The sequence below is a fragment of the Rhinichthys klamathensis genome, unplaced genomic scaffold, assembly GCF_029890125.1.
Source record: "Rhinichthys klamathensis goyatoka isolate OS25496 unplaced genomic scaffold, OSU_Roscu_1.1 h1tg000005l_1, whole genome shotgun sequence".
Taxonomy (NCBI): domain Eukaryota; kingdom Metazoa; phylum Chordata; class Actinopteri; order Cypriniformes; family Leuciscidae; genus Rhinichthys; species Rhinichthys klamathensis.
In genome coordinates, this window is record NW_026606558.1 from 1,984,260 (window position 1) to 2,006,678 (window position 22,419).

Here is a 22,419-nt window from a genome sequence, read left to right on the forward strand (position 1 = left end):
ACGGTTGTGTATTTATATTTATATAGCCAGATTTAAATGGATGAGAGCATTGTGATTAATATGTCATTTAAACATTATATGTATGGAATTATTAGAATGTTATTATCCTTTTTTTGCTATCGTATGTTTAAAACTACACAATGGAATTAGTGATGTTGTGCTATAATGTGTATGTGAATGTTGATAGGTGAGGAACAGGTCTCACTGGCGTGTGGATCACAGTGAAGGGGAAATTCCTCCAAAGGAAAGTCTGGAATTGAAGTTGATAGCCCATCTGAATGACACCATGCCGTTCCAGGATGAACTGTTTCTGGAAATCAAGGACAGCCAAAATTTTAACATTCCTGTGTCGGCCAAAGGAAAGGGCACCACCATAGTCACTGACCGTCCATTGGCTCCTAGCCTGGATTTGGGAACCCACTTCAGGTAAAACAACGCCAATGTCTGTCCTTGAGTTCTGCCATTTACAATAGTCCGCTATTCACAAAATTCACTATTCGCTATTCACTATTCATGTTCAGTTAAATTATTAAATCTTCTGGTCTTCTAGTTCCGGCCCATGTCGTTATGCCTTCAGAATTACTAATCGAGGACGTCGCACTCACCAACTATTGTGGACCACAGAGGGGTTTCCACAGTTTCAAAACAGAGACATTCTGTCACCTAACAAGTCTAGGAGCAAAAAAAGCAAGAGCCTTCGAACTTCAGATCAAGGAGGCCCTATCTTCAGCTTATCACCTGCACGTTTATTACTTCCTCCTGGCCACTCAGCTGACATGCTGCTAGAGGGCTCCTCTGACATCCCCAAGGTACCGATATCAGAACTTTTTCTTATGTGCATCAGCTATTAATCGTCTCTAACTGATAACTAGACTACATTCCTTGCAACAATTTCAAATATGTTGGCCAACAGCGGTTCCGACACAACCTGCTAAAGTTTGAATACTATGGTGATGAAGGTCCTGAAAGCCACACTTAATCCTCTTTTAGTGGAGACGCACGGAGCTGTGCATTGACTTCCTCTCTAGAGCATTACAGAGATGCATGCCTCCTTGAGTCCTTATTGATTTAATGGTAAATTAGAGATGAGAGAAGGTGAGAAGTGAATATAGGTCTGCCCTGCTGCGTCCCACGCTGGGCTGCTGCATTGCTTAGCCATCAGTCGGTGTGCCGGCTCTAAGGCATAGAGAACGGCTCTGTTTTATTGCGTTACTGAGTTTTAGTGCAAGGCTGAGCTGGGTTTCTTAAAAATTAAACTTTCAAAGATGATTCACATCCATTCATAAATTGAGAATACGAAAAGATATATGTATAAATGTGTTTTTTAAATGTGTGTTTATGAATTGCAGGTGGTTATGGAAAAACTTGTATGCTATGCTGTTGTCGGGCGTCAGTATGTGAGGGAGTGCATCATTACTACAGATGTCACATGCCAATTCGTCTCCCCAGCAGTAGACATCTCCTCCAAACAAATCAGCTTCTATGTTGAAAAGGTTCGCAAAAATCTCTCTCTACCATCAAGGGCTATGATAGTCAGTGTTGGGTGTAATTCATCACCAAGTTATTAATTACTGTAATTTAATTACTTTTCCCTTGAAAAATGAAAGGAAAGGTACTCCTGATGTGATTGCATTAAATAGTGTATAGACTATAGAACGATTCTATATGAAACAATAGTGGATTACCATCAAAATTTAACATCTAATGTTAAATATACTGTATGTTTTTAATGCACCCTTTTCACTTTAAATACTTTGGTCGGTTTAAGAATAACTTATGCAATTTTATATTATTTATTTGAAAGAATCAAAATAGCAGTTTTATGTCTATCCTTGTATTGTTCAAGTGGTCGTGGTTGATATGAAATTTAGAAAGTAATAAGTAATGCAATACTTTTTTAGAGAGAGTAATTAGTACAGTAAACGAATTACACTGTTGAAGATGTAATTAGTTACTAGTAATGAATTACTTTTTAGAGTAACTTATCCAACACTTACAGTTTAGAATTTTTGATTTAGTTGTGATTTCTGCTTTGTTTTCAATGTAGTTATTTTTTGGGGGGGTGCCAAAGTTAATGCAGTAACTGGTGTCATACTGGTGGCATACGTCTAGTGTTATTTAGTTGCATTTTCATGTTTAATACAGGTGAGTTTTAAAGGTTTAAACTTTTATATTAAATGTTTGGCTCTCATTTCCTCATCCTTGCAAAACCGCAACCACATTTACCCATTTCTTAATATTAAAGGGATATTTAATATTAAGACATTTTTTCATTTTATGAAAATAAATGAAAATACTGTCATCATTTATTCACCCTCATGACGTTCCAGACCTGTGTGACTTTCTTTTTTTAAGGAACATAAAAGAAGATATTCTGAATTTTTTTTATTTTTCATACAGTGGAACCTGAAACGTTTCCAAAATTCTTCACAGTATCTTCTTTTGTGTTCTGTACTGACATGAGTGTGAGTAAATGATAATAGAATGATCATTTTTGGGTGAACTATCGCTTTAATTACTCATATTGTCAATATTGTAATGTGTGTAAGTTAAATGTCAGGTCCATTATCTGTGCTGTAACTCAGTGGCTGAACATGTACCCTTTTATCAAATGTCCTTTCACATTCTATGAAGCAGAGAAAAAAAATTGTCTGCAGTGTGTGGTTAGATTGAGGCAATTGTCTTCTCCCTTGTAAAGGATTTAAGCCTAATTTATGAATGGTACAGAAGAGATATATATCGTCTGTTCATCCAATCAATCAATTTCGATCCATTTGTAAGTCACTTGACTGCATTAAGACAAGATTGAGGCATGGACAAATGTTATGGTCTATTGAAATCGAAAATAGATTGCTGCCTCAAGTATTGACAGTAAAGACCATGCAGCTGTTATGTCCAACTCATTCAAATGAGCCGTCCAAATTTACTTCTTATTCGCAAAATGATTGTAAGTGAGCTGAGATGGCAAATTCATTTGAACCCCAGCTCACAGCTCAGCACTGATGCCCTGGCATCTCAAGTCCTCTTCTGTTTTTAAAAAAAACCTGTAGAATAAGCACAGTGAGCTCAGGAGGAACCATCATTATAATGAAAATGATTTTCTGTCTGCCTTATTTCACTTTTATTATCTCTTTCAACACACACATTTGCTCACACAACACCACCAGCCTTGTCAGATTCCTGTTCTCTCACATTTTTGCTGCAGCTATACATATTTTCATAAACTTCTTCACACACATCTTCTGACAGCTGTTTTCAGGCACCTTGTAAGTCTGCATCTTAGAACTAAAAATGCAAATTTATTTATATCTTTTTATCTGACTCTGTCCCATTCGTCTGTGTTTTGACAGCCCGTGCTGCTAGATTTACTGAATGCTCCCTTAGTAGAGCTTGGAGGAATAAAGCAATTAAAGAGAGCGAGTAGGGAATGGGGGAGAGAGAGAGAGATGAGAGGAAAGTGGATGATGAGGGAAAACTCAGACTTAGATAAAAGAGTGAATTTTGCCTTTTAAGTATTGGCAATAACATGCAAAAATAACTGATATTTGTCCTTGCAAGTTATATTGTGTCTAATAGCATTAATAATAGCTGGTCTCAATATCACATCCTCACCACATATTACTATAGTCTCAGTCCCTATGCAAGATTATACTTTGTATGGTCACAGTAGATTTTGTGTATTGCCATTTTAAATATAAAGTACCGTTTAAAAGTTTGTGGTTGGTAAGATATAAATGTTTTTGAAAAAATCTCTTATGCTCACCAAGGCTGCATTAATTTGATTATAAAATACAGTAATATTGTGAAATATTACAATTTAAAATAACTTTTTTTTTTTCTTCAATTTTAGTATTTCATAAATGTAATTTATTCCTGTAAATATTCAAAGCTGAATTTTCAGCAGCCATTACTCCAGTCTAAAGTGTCACATGATTCTTCAGAAATCATTCTAAAATGCTGATTTGGTGCTCAAGAAACATTTCTTATTATTATCGATGTTGAAAACAGTTGTGCAGCTTAATATAAAAAGAACGGCATTTATTTGAAGTAGAAATCCTTTGTAACATTATAAATGTCTTAACTGTCATATTTGATAAATGTGTCCTTGCTGAGTAAAAGTATTAATTCTTAAAAAAAAAAAAAAAAAAAAAGAATTACTGACCCCAAACTGAACGGTTGCATTTTGTGTTTTATTGCTTTTGTTTTATCTAACTCCTACCACCATACATATTTATGGAGTTTGTCTGACTCTCAGGCTCCAGATGTGTCTCTGGTTCCGCTGTATCAAAGGCTGGTTCTAAAGAGTGTGTCCTCCTTGAACCTCTCTATGGAACTGACCCTGCGTGAGCCCTTTGGATTGTGTGATTATGACGGGGATGAACAGTTCACAACCTCAAAGGTAAACAGGTTAAGTATAGTTGCTGTTTATTTACCAGTAATGGCAAGTGTAACTACATTGTAGTGGGAGTCATTAATTATGGCTTCCAAAAGCAAAATAAAAACCTTAAAATTGTATTTTATCCTATTGTTGCACATCTACCACTATGAATGAGGCATTTATATAGCGCTTTCATATGTACTACTGTACACCCAAAGCGCTTTACAATCTTATCAGGGGTTCTCTCCTCAAGCAGCACCAGTGTGCAGCATCCACTTGGATGATGCGACGGCAGCCACAGTACAACGGCGCCAGTGCGCTCAACACACACCAGCTATAGGTGGAGAGGAGAGAGAGTGATAGAGCCAATTCAGTGGATGGGGATTATTAGGAGGCCATGATTGGCAGGGGCCAATGGGTGGAATTTGGCCAGGACACCGGGGTTACACCCCTACTCTTTTACGAGAAGTGCCATGGGATTTTTAATGACCACAGAGAGTCAGGGCCTCAGTTTAACGTCTCATCCGAAGGACGGGTCTCTTTGACAGTATAGTGTCCCCGTCACTATACTGGGGCGTTAGGACCCACACAGACCACAGGGTGAGCACCCCCTGCTGGCCTCACTAACACCTCTTCCAGCAGCAACCTAGTTTTTCTCAGGAGGTCTCCCATCCAGGAACAGCCCTGCTTAGCTTCAGTGGGCAACCAGTCTTGGGCTACAGGGTGATATGACTGCTGGCCAGATTTGAATGCTTTCCATTACTTTGACCCATGCATCTGAAGTTTTGGTCTTTCAGACTGAGTCTAATAGTTCTTCTCTTTCTGTAGAGTCTGGTGCTGGCAGTCGGAGCTCAGAAAGAGCTATGGGTGCGTTTCAACCCCATGTATCGACAGGACCGTCTCACCCGTGTGGTTGAGGACGTGCTGGAGTTCTGCTACCATGGCCACCCTCAGCAGGATCAGGTGGTGCTGAGGGGTGAGGTTCACTTCCCTAATCTCAAGTTCTCCAGCACCACATTGGACTTTGGCTGCATTCTCAACAACACAAAATCCCGTCACAAGCTCACCATGACCAACTGCAGCCCACTCTGTGTTTCCTACCGTTGGGCCTTCCTGGTAGACCGACAGCAATGCCATATTGGGTAGGAACAACACAAACATGAGTATCAAATAATACATCTAAACTTAAAGGGATAGTTTACCCAAAATTGAAATATCTGGCATTTCTACTCTCCCTCATGAACCACAAAAGATGTCCATAAAATGTGATTTGTAGTCCTTTGGAATTAACTAAAATGGTTAGGAGCACAGGGACACCTCTCCAAAGAATGAATTTGGCTGTGCTGTCCTTTAATTCCAAGCCAGTGCATTTTAATGTAGTCCACTGCAGAAACAGGGATAGACTGTATGGACTTAAGCTGATATTTAGCAATTCAGAGGCGGCATAAGCGAATTCTTGAGAGAAATGTTCAAGGGGTATTGATTTTCTGTTGACAAAAAAACAACAACAAAAAATAAATAAATAAATTGAAGGGAATTAAACGAAAAGCCCCTAAAGATTAAGCAATCGATGCTTTATTTCAGCACTCAGATGTTAAAGACAGACAGATGTCCAGTCAAGCCTTCCAAGCCCTGAGAGGAAATGGAATAACTTGCTATAACTGAATAAACGGGTGATGATATATGATAGACTGATGCAGCTGACAGCTCACACTTTGCTGATGGGAGTGAATAGTGGAGAAGCATGTGATTAAATAATGGGTCATCAGCATTTACAGTCTCTGAGGTGTTCAAATGGAGCAACTTAGAATAGCGGTCAAACATTTGATCTCTGTGTTTTAAAACAGAGCATTCAGTGCCCTGTAGTGGAACCATTGTAGAAACTGAGTTAGTCTTTAGAGTAGAACCAGTTTTTAATTAAAATAATGAAAATAATCTTTTATTTAAAAAAGCGCCAAACCAATTATTCAAACATTTTATATATTCAACATTTAACACAAACATGTAAAAAAAAAAAAAAAAAAAGTTTAAAATAACATTGAGTTTACAATTAATTTTTAAAACAATGTTGTGAATGTTTTTTAGTAATTCATCATCAGTGTGTCAGTTTGTTGTTGTGAAGAGACTTACATTCTGACTAGCCAACTTGATCTCATGAGAAAACGTAACTATTTTACAAGGTGATGATTTCATATGAATTTGTACGATGTGATTCGTATGGAAATGTATGATTTTTTTGGAAAATAAAGGAGGTTCTCCCCTAAACCTAGCAATCAGTGGGGAATAAGCAGATCACACGAAACCAAATGAATGAGCTACAAATTCACACAAATTATCCACCGATTCTCCAAAATGTAAAACGGCTAGGATGACTTGTGCATTATCCGTTATTTTGTACAGATGCGGTTGTAATATATTTATGTTGTATATACAGTATATATCTGATTAATCTCAAATATATAGCATGTTTGAATTAAAATCGTTTAATTATCGCAATGATGTGCGTTTTTCATCTCGTCTTATAGGTCCATATATTTAACACACTTCCAGACACTGGTCTCAAATAATAAAATAAAATTGTTTACACAACGCTTCATTTTAAATCTCAGCTGTTGATTGCTTTGGGTTGAGTTTTATAGTTTTAAATTGTTGTTTAGTGGCTGCCATGTCCTGCGTCGGATTAATCGATATAGCCTCCATGGGGCTACAGTGCAAGGCAAGCCAGTGAAGATTAATCACTTTCCACACTACTATTCGCTTCCCACCTCGTGCATGATCCAATAAGACTATGACCTTTCCTATCATTATCGCAGGGGTTTTAGCATGCATTGTCCAGCCTGCTAATTAAAAGCCTATCAGTAATTAAACCAAGAGCGAAGCCGCTATTATTGCACCACTTCGTTGATCCATTTGGGCTCCCGGCACATGGCGGATTTCCTGCTGATGGACAGTTTCTTGTGGTGTCTGCGGCTGATATAAGACTGATTACTTTTTTTCCTTCTTTTCTGGTAGGTTTTTTAACGAGACGAGCCAAGGGACTGAAGGAGACGCTGGGGGGAAAAGAAAGGAGAGTGGGGAGGCGCAGTGGGAGCTGTTAGAGCAGAGAGAAGCTGACGGCAAGATGGACCCAAACAGGTCTGAGAACAGCTTCTGTGTGATACTAGAGACTGACAACTCCCTGAAGCCTCTCCGATAATAAGCAGGAATTATGAGGATACATATAAAGTGGGATGTTTACCCGAATCTCATCATGTTAGCAGACCTTTGAGTATTACCTCAGCTCTTCACTGGTTCTCCAAGTTGATAATGAGAGAATGAAGCGTAGCCTCCTACAGAATCATTAGATTGCTCAAGAGCACCCATCACGTACGCACTCATATCGAGGAGGGCAGGTAAAAGTGAGACGCTATCTGTGCGTTTGTTTAGCGTAGCGAGCGTTTCTGGCAGCACGTGTCTCTTGAGCCTTTGAGAACACCTGCACCAGACTTCCCTTCACTGCGTTGATATCTGAAACGTTCTCAGCACTGCCGTGTGTTCTATGCTCTCAACCTGGTTCTAGAGATGTTGTTGAACACGCACAGATTTTAAAACAAATACCATTCAAGCACAAAAGTTGTACATTTTCAGATGGATTTTAGAAGGATTTTTTTCTAGATATGACTGGTTTTAATTTCTAGGGGTCCTGTGGAGCTTATTCATTATCTGTACTAAGTAATCGCCTCCTGGTTTATCAAAAAAAAAAATGAAGTTACATCTTTTGATTAACAGTGCCCCCTGCTGACTCCATTTATAATGACACCCACTGTCACAGCCTGCTCAGCTTCAATACAACCTTCCATCTGAATAGTTTTTACAAGATTTTTGATTTGCTTTATCTCTGAAAACAACATATTATGACACATTGATTCCATCAACACTTATTCTGAATGGGGCACTTAGTCTATTCCTTTCCCTTTCTTCAGAACCTGAGATTTTCTGTGTTAACTTTTCTTCTGATAAATTACACCTGTTAAATTATTTAATGCTTTCTGTAATTAATGGCCATCTTGACTCAATTTAGTTTCCGCCTGACCCTTAAGGCGGAACAAGAACGTGAAGTAAGAGAGATGACAAGAACGTGAAGTAAGAGAGATGGAGATCTAATGATTGGTGAAAACCACTAATAATGTGTCATTGTTTATATTTTTGCAGGGAGACTGATGTAATCATGCCTCAATTGGAAGAGGATGAATTGCATCATGGTAGTGGACAAGAGCAGAATAGGACCTATTCAACACGGCCAGTGAGCACAGAGCTGGGAAGCAAACCCATCAATCTCACAGCCAATGGGCATCCAAGTGTGAGTGTGAAAGAGGTCCGTATAACCTTGCGTTCGTCCCTTAATGTTGATATATTCTCTAAAAGTATAATACATTTTGAAGCTGCTCTTTTTCATTCTCATCTATTTCATAGGTTTTTGATATCTCCTCACTGTATGGGGAACTACAGCCTGGTGACACCAAGCTGGTGACCTTCTCATTTCTTGGTCACGCTGACATCAGCACGCATGTGTTGGCATTGTGTGAGGTGGAAGGTGGGCCCACCTATGAGATCACACTCAAGGGTCAGGCTTCTTTTGTTTCGTATACACTGGACACAAATGACATTGACATTGGTTTACAGGTAACGTCACACTTTCAACATATTAGCAATATGATTAATTCACCAGCAATCTGTATAAATGGAAGGTTTTGTTCTGTCCACCCCCCCCATAATCACAGTTGTTTGACCATGTGGCTGAAGCAGAACTCATTTTGAAGAACACAGGGAAAGTTGGATTTGATTTCTCTTCTCTAACTGGAGAACCAGGACTCTTTCTGGAGCAACTGTTACCTGGTCAGCCTCTCATCATCCCCAGCAAGGTGAGATGTTCTTCATGTTTTAAAACACTGACTACTTTTCTTCCTATCAAATTTGTGGCCCGAGTGCATCATTTGTCATGGTTTTGTTTCTTCTGAAGGGTCACCTCGAGCCGTATGCAGAAATGAGGCTCAGTGTATACTACCTTCCAGGAATTCCAGAAGTCTTTCACAAGACCTTTCAGTTGCAAGTGGCCTTTTATGAAACTGAAGTCATTACTGTAAGAGGAGAGGGTATTTTCCCTCGACTGTGTCTGGACCTTCCTAGAGATCTAGGTAAGTTGTTGTCGGTCATACACTACCTTTCAAAAGTTTAGTAAGATTTTGTTTTTTTAAAGAAACTAATGGTTTAATTAAGGAAAGACACATTCAATTGATGTTACAAACTACACTATGTTACAAACGTTTTTTATTTTAAAGAAATTCTGTTCTTCTGAACTTTTCAACATTTTAGAATCCTAAAAAAGTATCATTGTTTCCACAAAAAGATTATCAGCACAATGTTTTCAACGTTGACAACAATAAGAAATGTTTCTTGAGCACCAAATCAGCATTTTAGGATGATTTCTAAAGGATCATGTGACACTGATGAATGGAGTAATGATGCTGAAAATTCAGCTTTGCCATCACAAGAAGAATATATGATATATATATAAAAATAGATAACAGTTTTAAATTGTTAAATTGTAATTGTTTTAATTGTAATAAATGTTTTACTGTATTTTTGATTAAATAAATGGAGCCTTGGTGAGCATAAGAGACTTTAAGAAAAAAAAAGTATAAAACAATCTTACTGACCCCAAACTTCTGGTAGTGCACGTAGAGATCTGACCAAACCTCTAACTAACACAAATTATTTACCTTTGTGCTATGAACCTCAAATTGTGTGGCTTGTTGAGGACAAGTGTGCTCTTAGGAAAAGTTCACACAAAACGTGTTTTTGCGTTCATCTGCTCTGATTTTTAATTGTTTTTCTATATAAACACGCTCTAGACAGGTGTCTCCGCATCTACCTCATCAAACTTTTTTTTTTTTTTTTTTACATATTGCACTCGAGCATTACGTATGCTGTTGCTTTCAATTTGCTGTTTGGCCCTTTATTGTATTCTGATACATCTCATAAAAGCAAACCTCAAGACCCCTGCTCTTTTTTATCATTTCTAAACATTGTGTACACATGAGAATGCGTTTTGTGTGAATGGTCCCTTACTTTTCTCTCACTTAGTGGATGAAAAAACAGGCAAAAAAGATCCTAGTGATGCCAACTCAAACAAGAAAAGGAGCTTTAAGTAAGAGTTAAGAGTATAGCCATTAAGTTATTGGCCAAGTCAGACACCACGTCTTCATATGATCTAATTAATCGAATCTTATAAATGAATTAGCCATTCTGAGGCCAACAGAGCATCACAAAATGGTCGGACACATTGCGAATTTCTGACAGGATGTTTTAAATTCCTGAATATGGTCCAACTTTCACTCTCATCAAATACAGTTGAAAGGAGGCCAGCCCTGCGTCCTGGCTCGCCTAACCTTTAATCAAACACAGTCACACCATGCCAGCTTGCTGACTGACATAATGGTCTTGACCTTGGACTAGCTCAGGCCCCTGCGCTAGAACCGTTCAAACCCATTTTCTTGCCTGAAATGCAGCCAGCCAGAAGGAGTGCTATTTATCTTAGAAACAAGCAGTTTTGCTCTCAGTGGGAACTGAGGTCTTGTGGTTATAGAGCAAATAGTGCTACTATTATTGAGGAAGGAGTGGTGTGTTGCTCTCTGATTACCTATTGATCGGATTCTTTGTTTTACTAACACAGGCAGTTTGTTCTAAAGAGTGAAGAAATGGCAGGCTTTGTTGCTCAAGAGATATTTTTACATCATAAGGTCAATACTTCGACATTAAGTCACACTATAAGGCCTATAATAAGAGATTGTTGAATTTGTAATAGCAATTCGTAAGATGATTTGATTTTGAACTAAACCATTTGAATGTTTTAATATTGCTTTTTCTTTGAAGGTGCCTAAATCATAGGCACTATAATTGACTGTAATCATAAAAATACCATGATATGTTTGCAGAGATTTAGGAAACATTCTTGTCCAAACACTTGTTTCTCTGAAAAACAGTGCTACAGCCAGTTAATCTACCTGACCTAAAAAGCCGATATTATCCATATTCTACCTGACCTAGCAGATTCTACCTGACCTAAAAAGCCTCTGTATCCATTTAAAAAGCTCTATGACCAGAGACGCATCAAAAAGCAGATAAATCAACTTACAGTGTAAGGCTTGTCACCTTCCATTGTCGCTCGTTCCTGTTGCGTTGCCTCAATCTGGCAAGTCTGAGGAAGAGCGTGTGGGAGAAACAACTCTCTAAACAAAATTGGTAATAGGTCAATTATGTGTGAAAGCAATTCAGCATTTGCATTACCTATCTTTGAAATTCCTGCAAATATTGTGCATCCTGTACAAATTGACAAAATTACAGACACAGTAATACATTTGTGTACACACAAACAGTTCTGAAATGAAATCTCAATTGAATAGGGCTTTCGAAAGAGGCTATGAAACCTTATTAAGGTGTTTTCTGTTCACTGGCTAGATGCAGAGATATATGGTTCTTTGCTAAAGGAGGCAAAAGACTCGGTGGAGAATGAGAAATTAAGGGAAGGGGTGTTGAGCAGGCCTGTCACAGTAAAGGAGGAGATGCCACCTGAAGACGACTACATTCCCACTGTGAGTGTCTGTGATAATTGGACATTCCTCTTCCTAGCTTACCCATAAATTACTTATGTAATCCGTTAAACTCCTGTGAGAATAGCATTAGATAATAATAATATAGAATATTATTACAACTTTGTATGTACATATTTGTGTGTATTACTATAAATAGTGTCCTTATACGTGTGCCGTAGTATGATGCCCTGCTGCAGATTGAGTTAGAACGGCTCCTTGTGAAGGAAAATGCCATGGCTGTTCAGAAACAGCACCAAGTCACTGATCTAAGAGCAACTGGGTCCACTAACAACTGGCTCAAGAAGCTGTGCAAGTAAGTGTATTCATGTAGAAACCTTTCATTTTTTACAAGCGATCAATGCGTGTGTCTGATAGACCTTCTCTTTAGGTTAATCTTGCCCGAGTACACACTGGACTTTGGGTATGTCATCAATGGCAGCATCGTGACTCACATTGCCAAAGTAACCAACACTTGTCCAGTGGCTGTATCTTTCAGAGCTGACAAGAGCTCACTGGCAGGCACAGGTTGGTCCATACCGCAGAATGTTCAATAGATTTAAAATAGCCAGAGATTATTGTTCTGGACATCATCCATTTCAGCGAAACAGATGTTTGAGTAGGTGTCGTCAATCTTTGTGATGTGTTTAGATTGGTCATGAAGCTTGTGGCTCGATTAAAATTGAGCTTTTTCTATGAGTGTTATTATTCCAGTATGTTAGTATCGGCAAAAAACCTAAAAACAGAATTGTTCATTATAGCTTTATTGAGGATCCACTGCATTAATATTCATTCTTTTTTTCTCTCACAGGGTTTAGTACAGAATTGGACAGGGTGCAGAATTTGCCCTTCTGTGAGACAGAGACGTTTGAAGTGAAGTTTGATACCCGTGAGGCCAATCTGGGAAAGATCAATGCAGTTATGCCCATACAGGTTTGATGAAAGCAACATTACATATCTGAGACAAGCAAAGAAGTACAGGATGAAGATAAAATATTGACTTGTCATGCCTTTTTGATTGCAAACATTCACCATCATAATGACTCATTTTTATGACATTTTTTATGCAGAAAAAGCTAAGACAAATAAATGTTATGACAAAATTAATAAGACATTTTTTATTCAACTTCTCACATTATGCTGATAATATAACATATTTGTAATAAAAATGTATTCAATTAGAATGAATTTGATAAATTTAGCAGATTGTTCGTATAGTACACACTGCTATGTGTATTGTACATAATAGCTCCTTTGTTGATTTTCTGTGTCACTGAATCCTGTGTCTTTGACAGGTGACTAAGGGACCCCAAGTGCAGGTGTGTTTATGTGCAGAGGTCACCATGCCCTCCCTCACAGTGTCAACAGACACACTGCAGTTCGACACCATCCAGTGTGGCCTGTGCCAGGTGATCACGATCCAGCTGTACAATGACGGGCCAGTGCCCTGTGAGTGGAGTATCAGACAGGAGAAACAGCCAAAAAAGGTACAAGCCTTTTACACTACAAGCAAAGAGCCAGAGTCATTTTTTTCTTTTGAATAACATGCACTGATTATTTTTTTCACAGTAAGACTATGATCATGTATTGAAAAGGTAAATAGAGTCCGTTTTGATTTCATGTGGGGTCTGAGGTTCATTTCCATCATTATTAGCTGGTTAAGTAATGTCATGACCGGCTCAAAGCCGTGGCAAATGAAATGGAGGACATAGTGATTGAGTTGCAGAGATAAACATTTATTAACATAAATAGAAAAAAATAGAAAACAAGTAAACATGGTCATCTGTAATGTCTGTGAGGTGCATGGATGTAAGTGTATCAACCACAGAAAACAAAATACTAAACCAAATAACAAAAGCTAATTTAACCTAAGAACAAACCAGCTCAACTCAAAGTAACCCAGAGAAAGACCTCTCCTTCAACACTAGCCAGCCTACACTTTTGTAGAGGGATGAACAGGTGGACATCGTTCCCTTGATGAGTCTCATAGCCACACCCACTAGCCAGCCGTAGCAGGAAGAGTAGAGAGACTCGTCACAGTAATGAATTATTTATATCTACTGGATATTAAAATGTGTTTGCCGTAGGGCTGAGATTCATTTGTCTTTATGGCATGTTTGCTGCTTCTAGTTTTAGATAAGGCTGCAGTTTGAGGTTTACTTAGTGCTCTTACCATTTGTCATTATAATGTTTTTTCCTCTGATAACATATCATGTTTTTTTTTTGTTGTGTGATTAAATAAAGTGGAAATTTATTCCAGATATTATCTGTTTTGTGATTAGATTGACAAGCACATCCCACTGTACCTCAGACGACAGGCTATGCTGAAACAGCAGCCTCCTCCAGTTGTCTTTGAGTTATTGCCCTCCGATGGCACACTCTATCCTGGTGACAGAACCAACGTGCAGGTCAAATTCAGCCCAGCAGAGGGGGTAAAGTCAACCACAGACACTAGGACTGTATGATTATACAATTATTAGTTTTTCATATACACTACTGGTCAAAATTTTGGGAACAGTAAGATTTTTTTGTAAAGATATTGATACATTTATTCAGCAAGGGTGCTATAAATTGATCAAAAGTTACAGTGAAGCATAATGTTATAAGAATAATGTTAGAATGTTACAAAAGATTTCAAATTGATGCTGTTCTTTAGAAATTTCTATTCATAAAGAATCCTGAAACAAATGTTTCACGGTTTCCACAAATTTACTAAGCAGCACAACTGTTTTCAACATGGATAACAACAAGACATGTTTCTGAAGGATTCCTGAAGGATCATGTGACACTGAAGACTGGAGTAATGGCTGTCTGAAAATGTAGCTTACCAATCACTGGAAAAAAATACAATTAAAATAACAAACAGTTGTTTTAAATTGTATCAATATTTCACAGCATTACTTATTTTACTGTGTTTTTGATCAAATAAATGCAGCCTTGGTGATCATTTTTGAAAAATCATATCAACCCTAAACTGTTGAAAAGTAGTATATTATATAGTGATGAATTTTTAACACAAATCAGTTTACCATGTTGAATTTTATTTCTTAAATCAGGATGAAGGCACCTCTATTGAGTTAGTTATGAATAATTCCAATATATTGTTGTGTTGCCTGCAGTCGACATGCAGGCCAGCTGTATGTTTTTATTCATAAGCTTGATTGCTTACTCTTTTCTTATGTGTTCCCTTCAGAGGACGTACAGTCAGAGACTAGTGATAACAGTGGCTCAGAGCACTCAGAAGATCCTGCTGCTGGTCCAAGGACAAGGAGAAGAGCCTCAGCTGGAGTTTTCCTCCTCAACACTAGATATGGGATCCATCCTACCCTATAGTGGAGGAATGGTTGCTGAAGTGATTGTCCGCAACCCTTGCCCCTTCCCTATTGAGTTTTACTCTCTGGACTTTGACAAACAGTACCTAGAAGAGGAAGAGGTGAGCTTAATTGGTTCCAAATGGGATTTTTGTCAGGATATATATTTTTAGATGTCTTTATCTCAATATTTCTGTAAAAAAATCCAGTTCAGTCATGAAACTCTAGAGGGTGCAGGCTGATTGGTCCTTTACATGCAGTCTGCAAGTATTCACATTATTACTGCATGGCACAAGCTGATTGGCCTCTGCTGATCCTGCAGCCAATGAGATTGCTTGCTCAACATTAAAATAGTCTGATTCATTGTTTGCTGTGTTTGCATTGTTTGTTTCCTCTGAAATCCTACAGCTCCACCAGCCTAGATCTGCTATGGGATTTATGTCTATTTATGCAGCAGCATATCTTACATGCTCACAGAAGTGTCTGTGTATCTATTAGTAGTAGCAAGTCCATAATTGTTCTGCAGCAGCAGCAGCGTAAAATATAAGACCAAATGAATGAATGAGGCATTTATATATCGCTTTCGTATGTACTACTGTACACCCAAAGGGTTTTACAATCATATCAGGGGTTCTCTCCTCAACCAATAGTGTTCTCCTCAAATGAATATTGGCATATTCAATAACATGCTAAAAATAATCAGAGTGTTGTCGTGATTGAAATATTTATATTAAAAGTAATGTGATGACATACTGTCAATATGAATATTTCAACATGAACATTTAGAATCTGAAAAACATTTTTTTATCAGTTTTTCCAAGAATACATTATCTGAGCTATGTTATTAATTGTTTCATTTATATATGAGATTTAAATGTTTATATTTATTTCTCCCAAGGAATGTTATTTCTCAACAATGACTTCAGATGTGTTTGGTTTAATGCCAGGACACTGTCTGGACAATCCCATTATATGTTTCTTTTCTTTTCCCATTGTTTCTTTATGTTCTGCTCCTCAGATCTTGCGGATGATAAAAGGATATGATGCTCAAAATGTGTTACTTCTACCTCCCCGTTCTCCTGGCGAGACTCTGCCCCCAGAACTGTTGGACTACTACAAAGAGCACAGCTCACAAACCAACCAGGGTACTGCATACTGCAGCAGAGATGGTCTATATTAGGGGGTTTCAATCTTTTAAATGCCACCGACTCCCAAATCTGAATCCATTTATTTATTTAGTTTCATCTTTTTTTATTTATTAATAATTTATTTATTTTTACACAATGTCTTTCTAAATTTTTCCATGGACTCCAGTTTGAAAACCCCTGCTCTATATGATAATAGAAATTATCTTAAAGGTGCACTATGTAATTTTGACAGCTTGCGGTTGAACTGGGTACTGCAGTCCAAAATATTAAAGAGAGTTTTTCCCCCCGCCCCCTCCTCTTTAGACTCTTTAAAGAGTTTATGCCAGATTTTGGACATGCAACAGAAACAAGTTTAACTGACAATCGAAAGCGACGAGCCTTACAGTATAAGTTGATCAGCTAATGTATATGCTTGCAATATTCTTATTGCAAAGGTTTTATTTATTTTTTTAGAATTTGCGATCTCTGAACCAGTTCATTTGCTGGCTTCCTTTGCTGTGTTTTCCACCAACTGACATACTATTCCTAAATGCTACTATACCAAAATACTATTGGATAAATTGGTTGTGGGCGGGATCACACAGACTAGTAGATGTAGAATAACTAGTACGGTACTAGTACAGTAACTAAACAAACAAGTATTTGAACTTAGTTAGCATGTTTCCTACATCTCTGCAATCATATGGTATTTTTATGCTTTAGTACAATCAAAATAATTACATGGAGCACATTTAAAGGCACATTTTTGATGCAGGTTCACATTTTAGACATGTTTAGTTTTGCATGCATGTGTCAGACCTATCCTTATGAATTAAAATGGGTTTACACTCGAAAATGAGTTAAATTGCGTCTTTTTATCCTGTGTTTGTAATAAACAAAGGATATTTGCTTGTGTTTTGTCAGACTGCCTTTTTAGCCATAACTTTTTAGCTACAAATTTTGAAATGAGGTTTTAATTTATAATTGATGTAGAATTTTATACAAGACCAACACAAATCGGACATCTGAGTGCATGATCACAGATTTTTCCTTTTGGCATAATTTCAAGTGAATCTAATAGATCTCGCCTGTTTTTAAGAATCTGGGGAAGGTCTTGCAGAAGATGACAAGGGGGAGACAGCTGAACTATCTGAGGGTGAAACACTCGGTGGTAAAGGTATGGTTCAACTGAGGGCAATAGTAATTTAAATGCATTTGCATTCTTTATGAGATTGGTATTATGATACAGTACATTATTGCAGGCACAAAAATGAGAATACATGTGTCTTCTCAAAGGCCTGATTAAAGACAACATCAGTGGTGAAACTGCAGTGGGGGATCTGGAATACGACCCTGTGTCCAGAGCTATCGCACGTCACATGGGCATTGATCTTTCACCAGAGGGCAAGGCTGCCCTAAATCGCCGGGGCATTGCCATCATTGTGCATGGCGCTCCCCTGTCAGGTAAGATGTCAGGGAAAATGATAAATAATAATTTTTAAAAAATGGTATTTTTTCCAAGCACAAAATGATCGCATCTGTAAATGTGTAAGCATCTGTGTGCAGGTAAAACAAGGACAGCAGTTACTCTGGCTAAGCACTATGGGGCGGCTTATCTCAGTGTAGATGAGGTGGTGCAGGAGGCTGTGTCATCAGGGAACAGCTCTGCAGCCCTGAGGGCAAGAGAACTATGTACCAAGGTTGCTGTGGTGTATGCTCAGAAGGAAGTGGAGGAGGCAGCGACAGATATGATGGCCCTTCCTGGTCAGGGTGCTGGTGTTCTTAGTGTTGAAGCAGTTGCCAAACACACGGCAGAGGGCAGCCAAACCAGTGATCCTAAAGTCCCGCCATCTTCTGCCTCAACCCGCAACAAAACAAACATCACAGGGCATTCACAGAAGAATGACAGCTATGGTCCTGCTGCTTTAGTGGTACACACATTTTTAGGGCTTTTCGATTAGTCACATATATATCAGATGAAATTGAATATATGACAATTCTTTACTCAATATGATAAGATATTAAGATTGTTTTTTTAACCATAAATCTAACAGATTTAGAAAATAAGAAATAAGAAAATATTAATTAAAGCAAGAAAGAAAATTATATTGCGATATATACAGTGTATATAGTAAGATATTTATAGTTCAAATAAATAAAAAATCAATGAAAAATGAAATTCTATTCATCAAAGAATTCTGAAAAAATGTATCACCATTTAAAAAAACTTTAAAAATAAGTAGCGCAAATGTTTTTAGGATTTTGGAAGGATCATGTGACTCTAAATATTGAGCTTTGCATCACAGAAATAAATTACAATATATATATATATATATATATATAGAAAATACATTGAAATAGAAATCAATTATTTTAAATTGTAACAATCTTTCACAATATTACTGACTTTACTGTTTAAAAAATAAATATAAATAAAATAAATGCAGTGTTGGTGAGGATAAGAGACTTTCCCTACATTAATATAGTAAGATACTGTAGTAAAACATATCCTGTAATATGTGGATATGTTCTGTACTGGATCATTTATGAATGGATATAAATAAAAATGTGTGTGTTTGTGTTACAGACAGATGGCCAGGCACCCAGGCATCTGAGTGTCAGTCAGAATGAAGAGCTGGCGCTGTTTAACTGCCTCCTGCCTGATGATGTGTTGGTAGAGATCCTGTCAGAAAGACTGCAGGTGAGAGGCTTCTACTGTACGTTGTGTAAATTGTATTATACCCTATGCCTGGTATCTGATATAAGGATGATAGTTTGTCAATCACAGCATATGTAGACAGCACATTGTGATTTTGCCTTCCTTGCTCCCATGCCATAGCTTAGCGACTGTCAACGTGGTGTTGTGATTGACGGATTGGAGACACTGTACAGCAGCTCTCTAAGTAACACACTCCAGATCATTCTGAAAGCATTCAACAACCGTCGCCATATTTATGTTATGGACCTCTTTAACAGCTACAGCGCCTTCAAGCTCAGGTGCTCTGTCTACACCCTTCTGACACTAATTCAACATTAGCTTATTTTTGTTTTTGAAGTACACTGGAAAAATTGTTTACCTTAATCTTAAATTCCAAAACAGGGATTCCCAAACTCTTTTTGTCATACTTGACCCCTTTGTCATAAAATATTTATTTAAAGTACTGTACCCTTGAGATTTTAAGTTAATATTTCAATAATTTATTAACACTGTTGCATGTTCACGGTTCACTGATGTCTGTTAATGGTCATATGACATGCGGTTAAACAAATAAAGTATTAAATTGTATTTAACTGTTTTAAGTTAGCTAATATTTTATGCCCTCAATTTTTCACTTTTAAATGTTAATCCATCAACAAATACATTTAATTCATGAGGTATACTCTAAAAACAAGTCTTTTTATGTCAATTTTAATAACAGGTTTTACAAAAAAAGTAAATACATTCTAAATGAGTAATGATAGCAAATATTCAAAGAGTTCTTCACACTCAATTTTAATTAACCAAATTGTGTATTACTTTAGAGAACCGGAAAAGTTTGAGCAAGAACAAGTAGAGAGAAGACAACAGGAGCTTGAGAGTTTAAGAGCAGAGGAGATGACACCTAGTGATGACTGTGAGACCAGACCACGAGAGGAAGACACTCTGCCACCTTCTGAGGACCTACAACAAGAGATGGTTTGTTTGAGAGTAGAATTGACAATATGCTTACGGTACCTTCAAAAGACTATTCTTGTGAAGCCTGAAGATTAAAATTTAGTGCATGAGTAGATGAAATGTATTAAGTATTTGACTTCCAATCAAGATAAAATGTATAATTTCTGTACCACAAGCAGCACCAATTGTAATAACTGGACAATGTTAACCATATTGTGTACAGCAATGTTTAAAAATCTAGTTTTAAAACCTTTGCTGTATTTTGTTGTTCTCCGTCAACAGTCAAGTGAGAGTGACAGACAACTACTGGCCCGATTCCATCTGTACGAACAGAGCCAGACAGAACTCCAACACGTTCTTCAGTTCTGGGACCGAACGCAGAGTCTTTTATTACAGCCCATGGCCTCTGAAGGCCAAGAGACCAGAGACATGGATTGTCCTCCTCCCTCTGCCAAAAAGAGCAAGAAGGAACGAGAGAAGGAGAAAGCTGAGAAGGAAAAGCTGAAGGTGGACCCTGCAGAAATGAAGTCACCAGCTGCTAGTCAGACCCAAGTGTCAACTGATGGTGCTGAAGACTCAGAAAAGATGGTGGTACCAGAACCCATCCCACACATATGGCTTTTTATAAAAGAGAAGGAAAAACTGAGTGCATTGGAGATCATCAGTAGCATGAAACTACCCTCCCATGAAGAGGTAGAATACTTTAATTTCTCTTTATGTTGGAATTATTTTCTTTGTGCAAAGTTTGTATCCATAGTGTATGAACTTGAAGTCATTTTTTAAATTGTTTCTCACAGGTTTTGGATGGGCTAGGGTTAGGACCTGAAGGTCCACCCATCCCACCACCAATAATATTCTCCATAGTCCCATACCCTAAGATGAGATCAGTGCCCAACACAGAGCTCTCCAGCAGCTGTTTTACTTTTTTGATGCCCATGTCTTGTGATGATGTGTCAGAGAAGAAAGAAGCAGACCTGAGTTCAGAAGCTGCTCAGGTACTAAAGTCTCGAAGAAACTCTCTTTTACATATCTAAAGCCTTTTCATTTAAATATAACATTAATTTGAACAAAGAAAAAGTCTTGTCTGAACCAAATTAAAATCAATATACTTGTCGTCTTGCAGGAAGGCATGGCAATTACTAACACATCTAAACCTGGCCAGAGTATACCTTCTGAAGAACCCAACTCAGAATACAACAGGAGGTCCTTCACACACATTAAGCACATATACAATCACAAATAAATAGAACCATTTCATTCTGAATTCTTGAGATCTTTCGTTCTTTTACAGACTCACTCATTTCCGCTGGATTGTACCACCAAATGGAGCAGTTACCCTAAGGATAAGGTTTTACTCTTCTGTTCTTGGAAAATTTGATCAGACTTTCAGCTTTGAGGTGATGGGGACCAAGCGATGTTATCAGCTATACTGTAGAGGAATTTGTGCTTACCCATCTATAAGCAGAGAGTCCAAGTGAGTGACATTTCAGTAGGGAAATTAAGTTATCATTGAACTTAGACATGATTTAATTGGTGTATATGTGTTTATTTAATAGGATTGTGTTTGCACACTGCAAAAAGATCCTGCGGCCTGAGAGTGGACTCCAAAAGACTTACATTATCCAGTCGAAGCTGTATGAGTTTGGACCTCTACTGTGTGGAAAGAGCAGGGACAGGTGCTGACATTTAGTGCCAAACTAACCCTTTTGCATTATTGGTTGTCTTAACAGTACTTTTCTGTTAAAGCTCTTCGATAATAAATGTTTATTTATATTAGGTATTTATTAATATAAATGATGTTATCCTGACCCAGGTTTAAAGAAGGAGAATATCCTGAGAACATGGAAAAGTTTGTAATTCACAACAATTCTACACTGAAGGCGGAGATCCATTTTTGCTTCGAACACGATACCAAGGCCACCACTTTCCTTCTTGACCCTCCAAATATGACACTGGAACCCGATGAGCGAAAAGTATGCACATTTATATTTCTTATTGCACAAAATCTGTGTTTGTTTGAGCTGTAAAACATTTTTAAATATGTAAAATATTTTAAATGAGCTGTAAATGCTCCACATAGTCTAACAGTCTATTTCTATTTCTTTATTAAAAGTGTTTTGGAGCTTTAATTTCAGTGTGCTGCCACATTCCTCCTTTGTTTTTTTTTGTTGTTTTTTTATTTGTTTTTTGTCCATCACCTGAAGCCCAAATTAGGTGTTGAATGTGCACACCTTGATACTCACTACTATCTGTACAATAACATTAGCCTTCAGTTTAACACCATGCTTTTACTCAAACTCTCCTGCCATTATTGTCATTA

The 22,419-nt window shown here is 37.6% G+C and overlaps 1 protein-coding gene across 1 annotated transcript in view; it reads left to right on the forward strand.

Moving 5' to 3' along the window:
• The window catches only part of hydin (HYDIN axonemal central pair apparatus protein), an 81,355-nt gene that overhangs the window by 38,452 nt on the left and 20,484 nt on the right, over positions 1-22,419 (forward strand). Inside the window, exons 18-47 of the mRNA XM_056255010.1 lie at positions 188-426; positions 551-809; positions 1,350-1,493; positions 4,256-4,399; positions 5,207-5,520; positions 7,391-7,513; positions 8,570-8,732; positions 8,831-9,040; positions 9,139-9,279; positions 9,378-9,552; positions 11,876-12,009; positions 12,189-12,322; positions 12,398-12,534; positions 12,818-12,939; positions 13,302-13,493; positions 14,289-14,438; positions 15,200-15,439; positions 16,336-16,462; positions 17,544-17,621; positions 17,741-17,908; positions 18,011-18,375; positions 19,032-19,145; positions 19,284-19,441; positions 19,967-20,120; positions 20,382-20,792; positions 20,897-21,094; positions 21,223-21,302; positions 21,391-21,573; positions 21,656-21,775; positions 21,913-22,072. Of these exons, the coding sequence (XP_056110985.1) occupies positions 188-426; positions 551-809; positions 1,350-1,493; positions 4,256-4,399; positions 5,207-5,520; positions 7,391-7,513; positions 8,570-8,732; positions 8,831-9,040; positions 9,139-9,279; positions 9,378-9,552; positions 11,876-12,009; positions 12,189-12,322; positions 12,398-12,534; positions 12,818-12,939; positions 13,302-13,493; positions 14,289-14,438; positions 15,200-15,439; positions 16,336-16,462; positions 17,544-17,621; positions 17,741-17,908; positions 18,011-18,375; positions 19,032-19,145; positions 19,284-19,441; positions 19,967-20,120; positions 20,382-20,792; positions 20,897-21,094; positions 21,223-21,302; positions 21,391-21,573; positions 21,656-21,775; positions 21,913-22,072 (5,337 nt within the window). The remainder of the gene's footprint in view (positions 1-187; positions 427-550; positions 810-1,349; positions 1,494-4,255; positions 4,400-5,206; positions 5,521-7,390; positions 7,514-8,569; positions 8,733-8,830; positions 9,041-9,138; positions 9,280-9,377; positions 9,553-11,875; positions 12,010-12,188; positions 12,323-12,397; positions 12,535-12,817; positions 12,940-13,301; positions 13,494-14,288; positions 14,439-15,199; positions 15,440-16,335; positions 16,463-17,543; positions 17,622-17,740; positions 17,909-18,010; positions 18,376-19,031; positions 19,146-19,283; positions 19,442-19,966; positions 20,121-20,381; positions 20,793-20,896; positions 21,095-21,222; positions 21,303-21,390; positions 21,574-21,655; positions 21,776-21,912; positions 22,073-22,419) is intronic.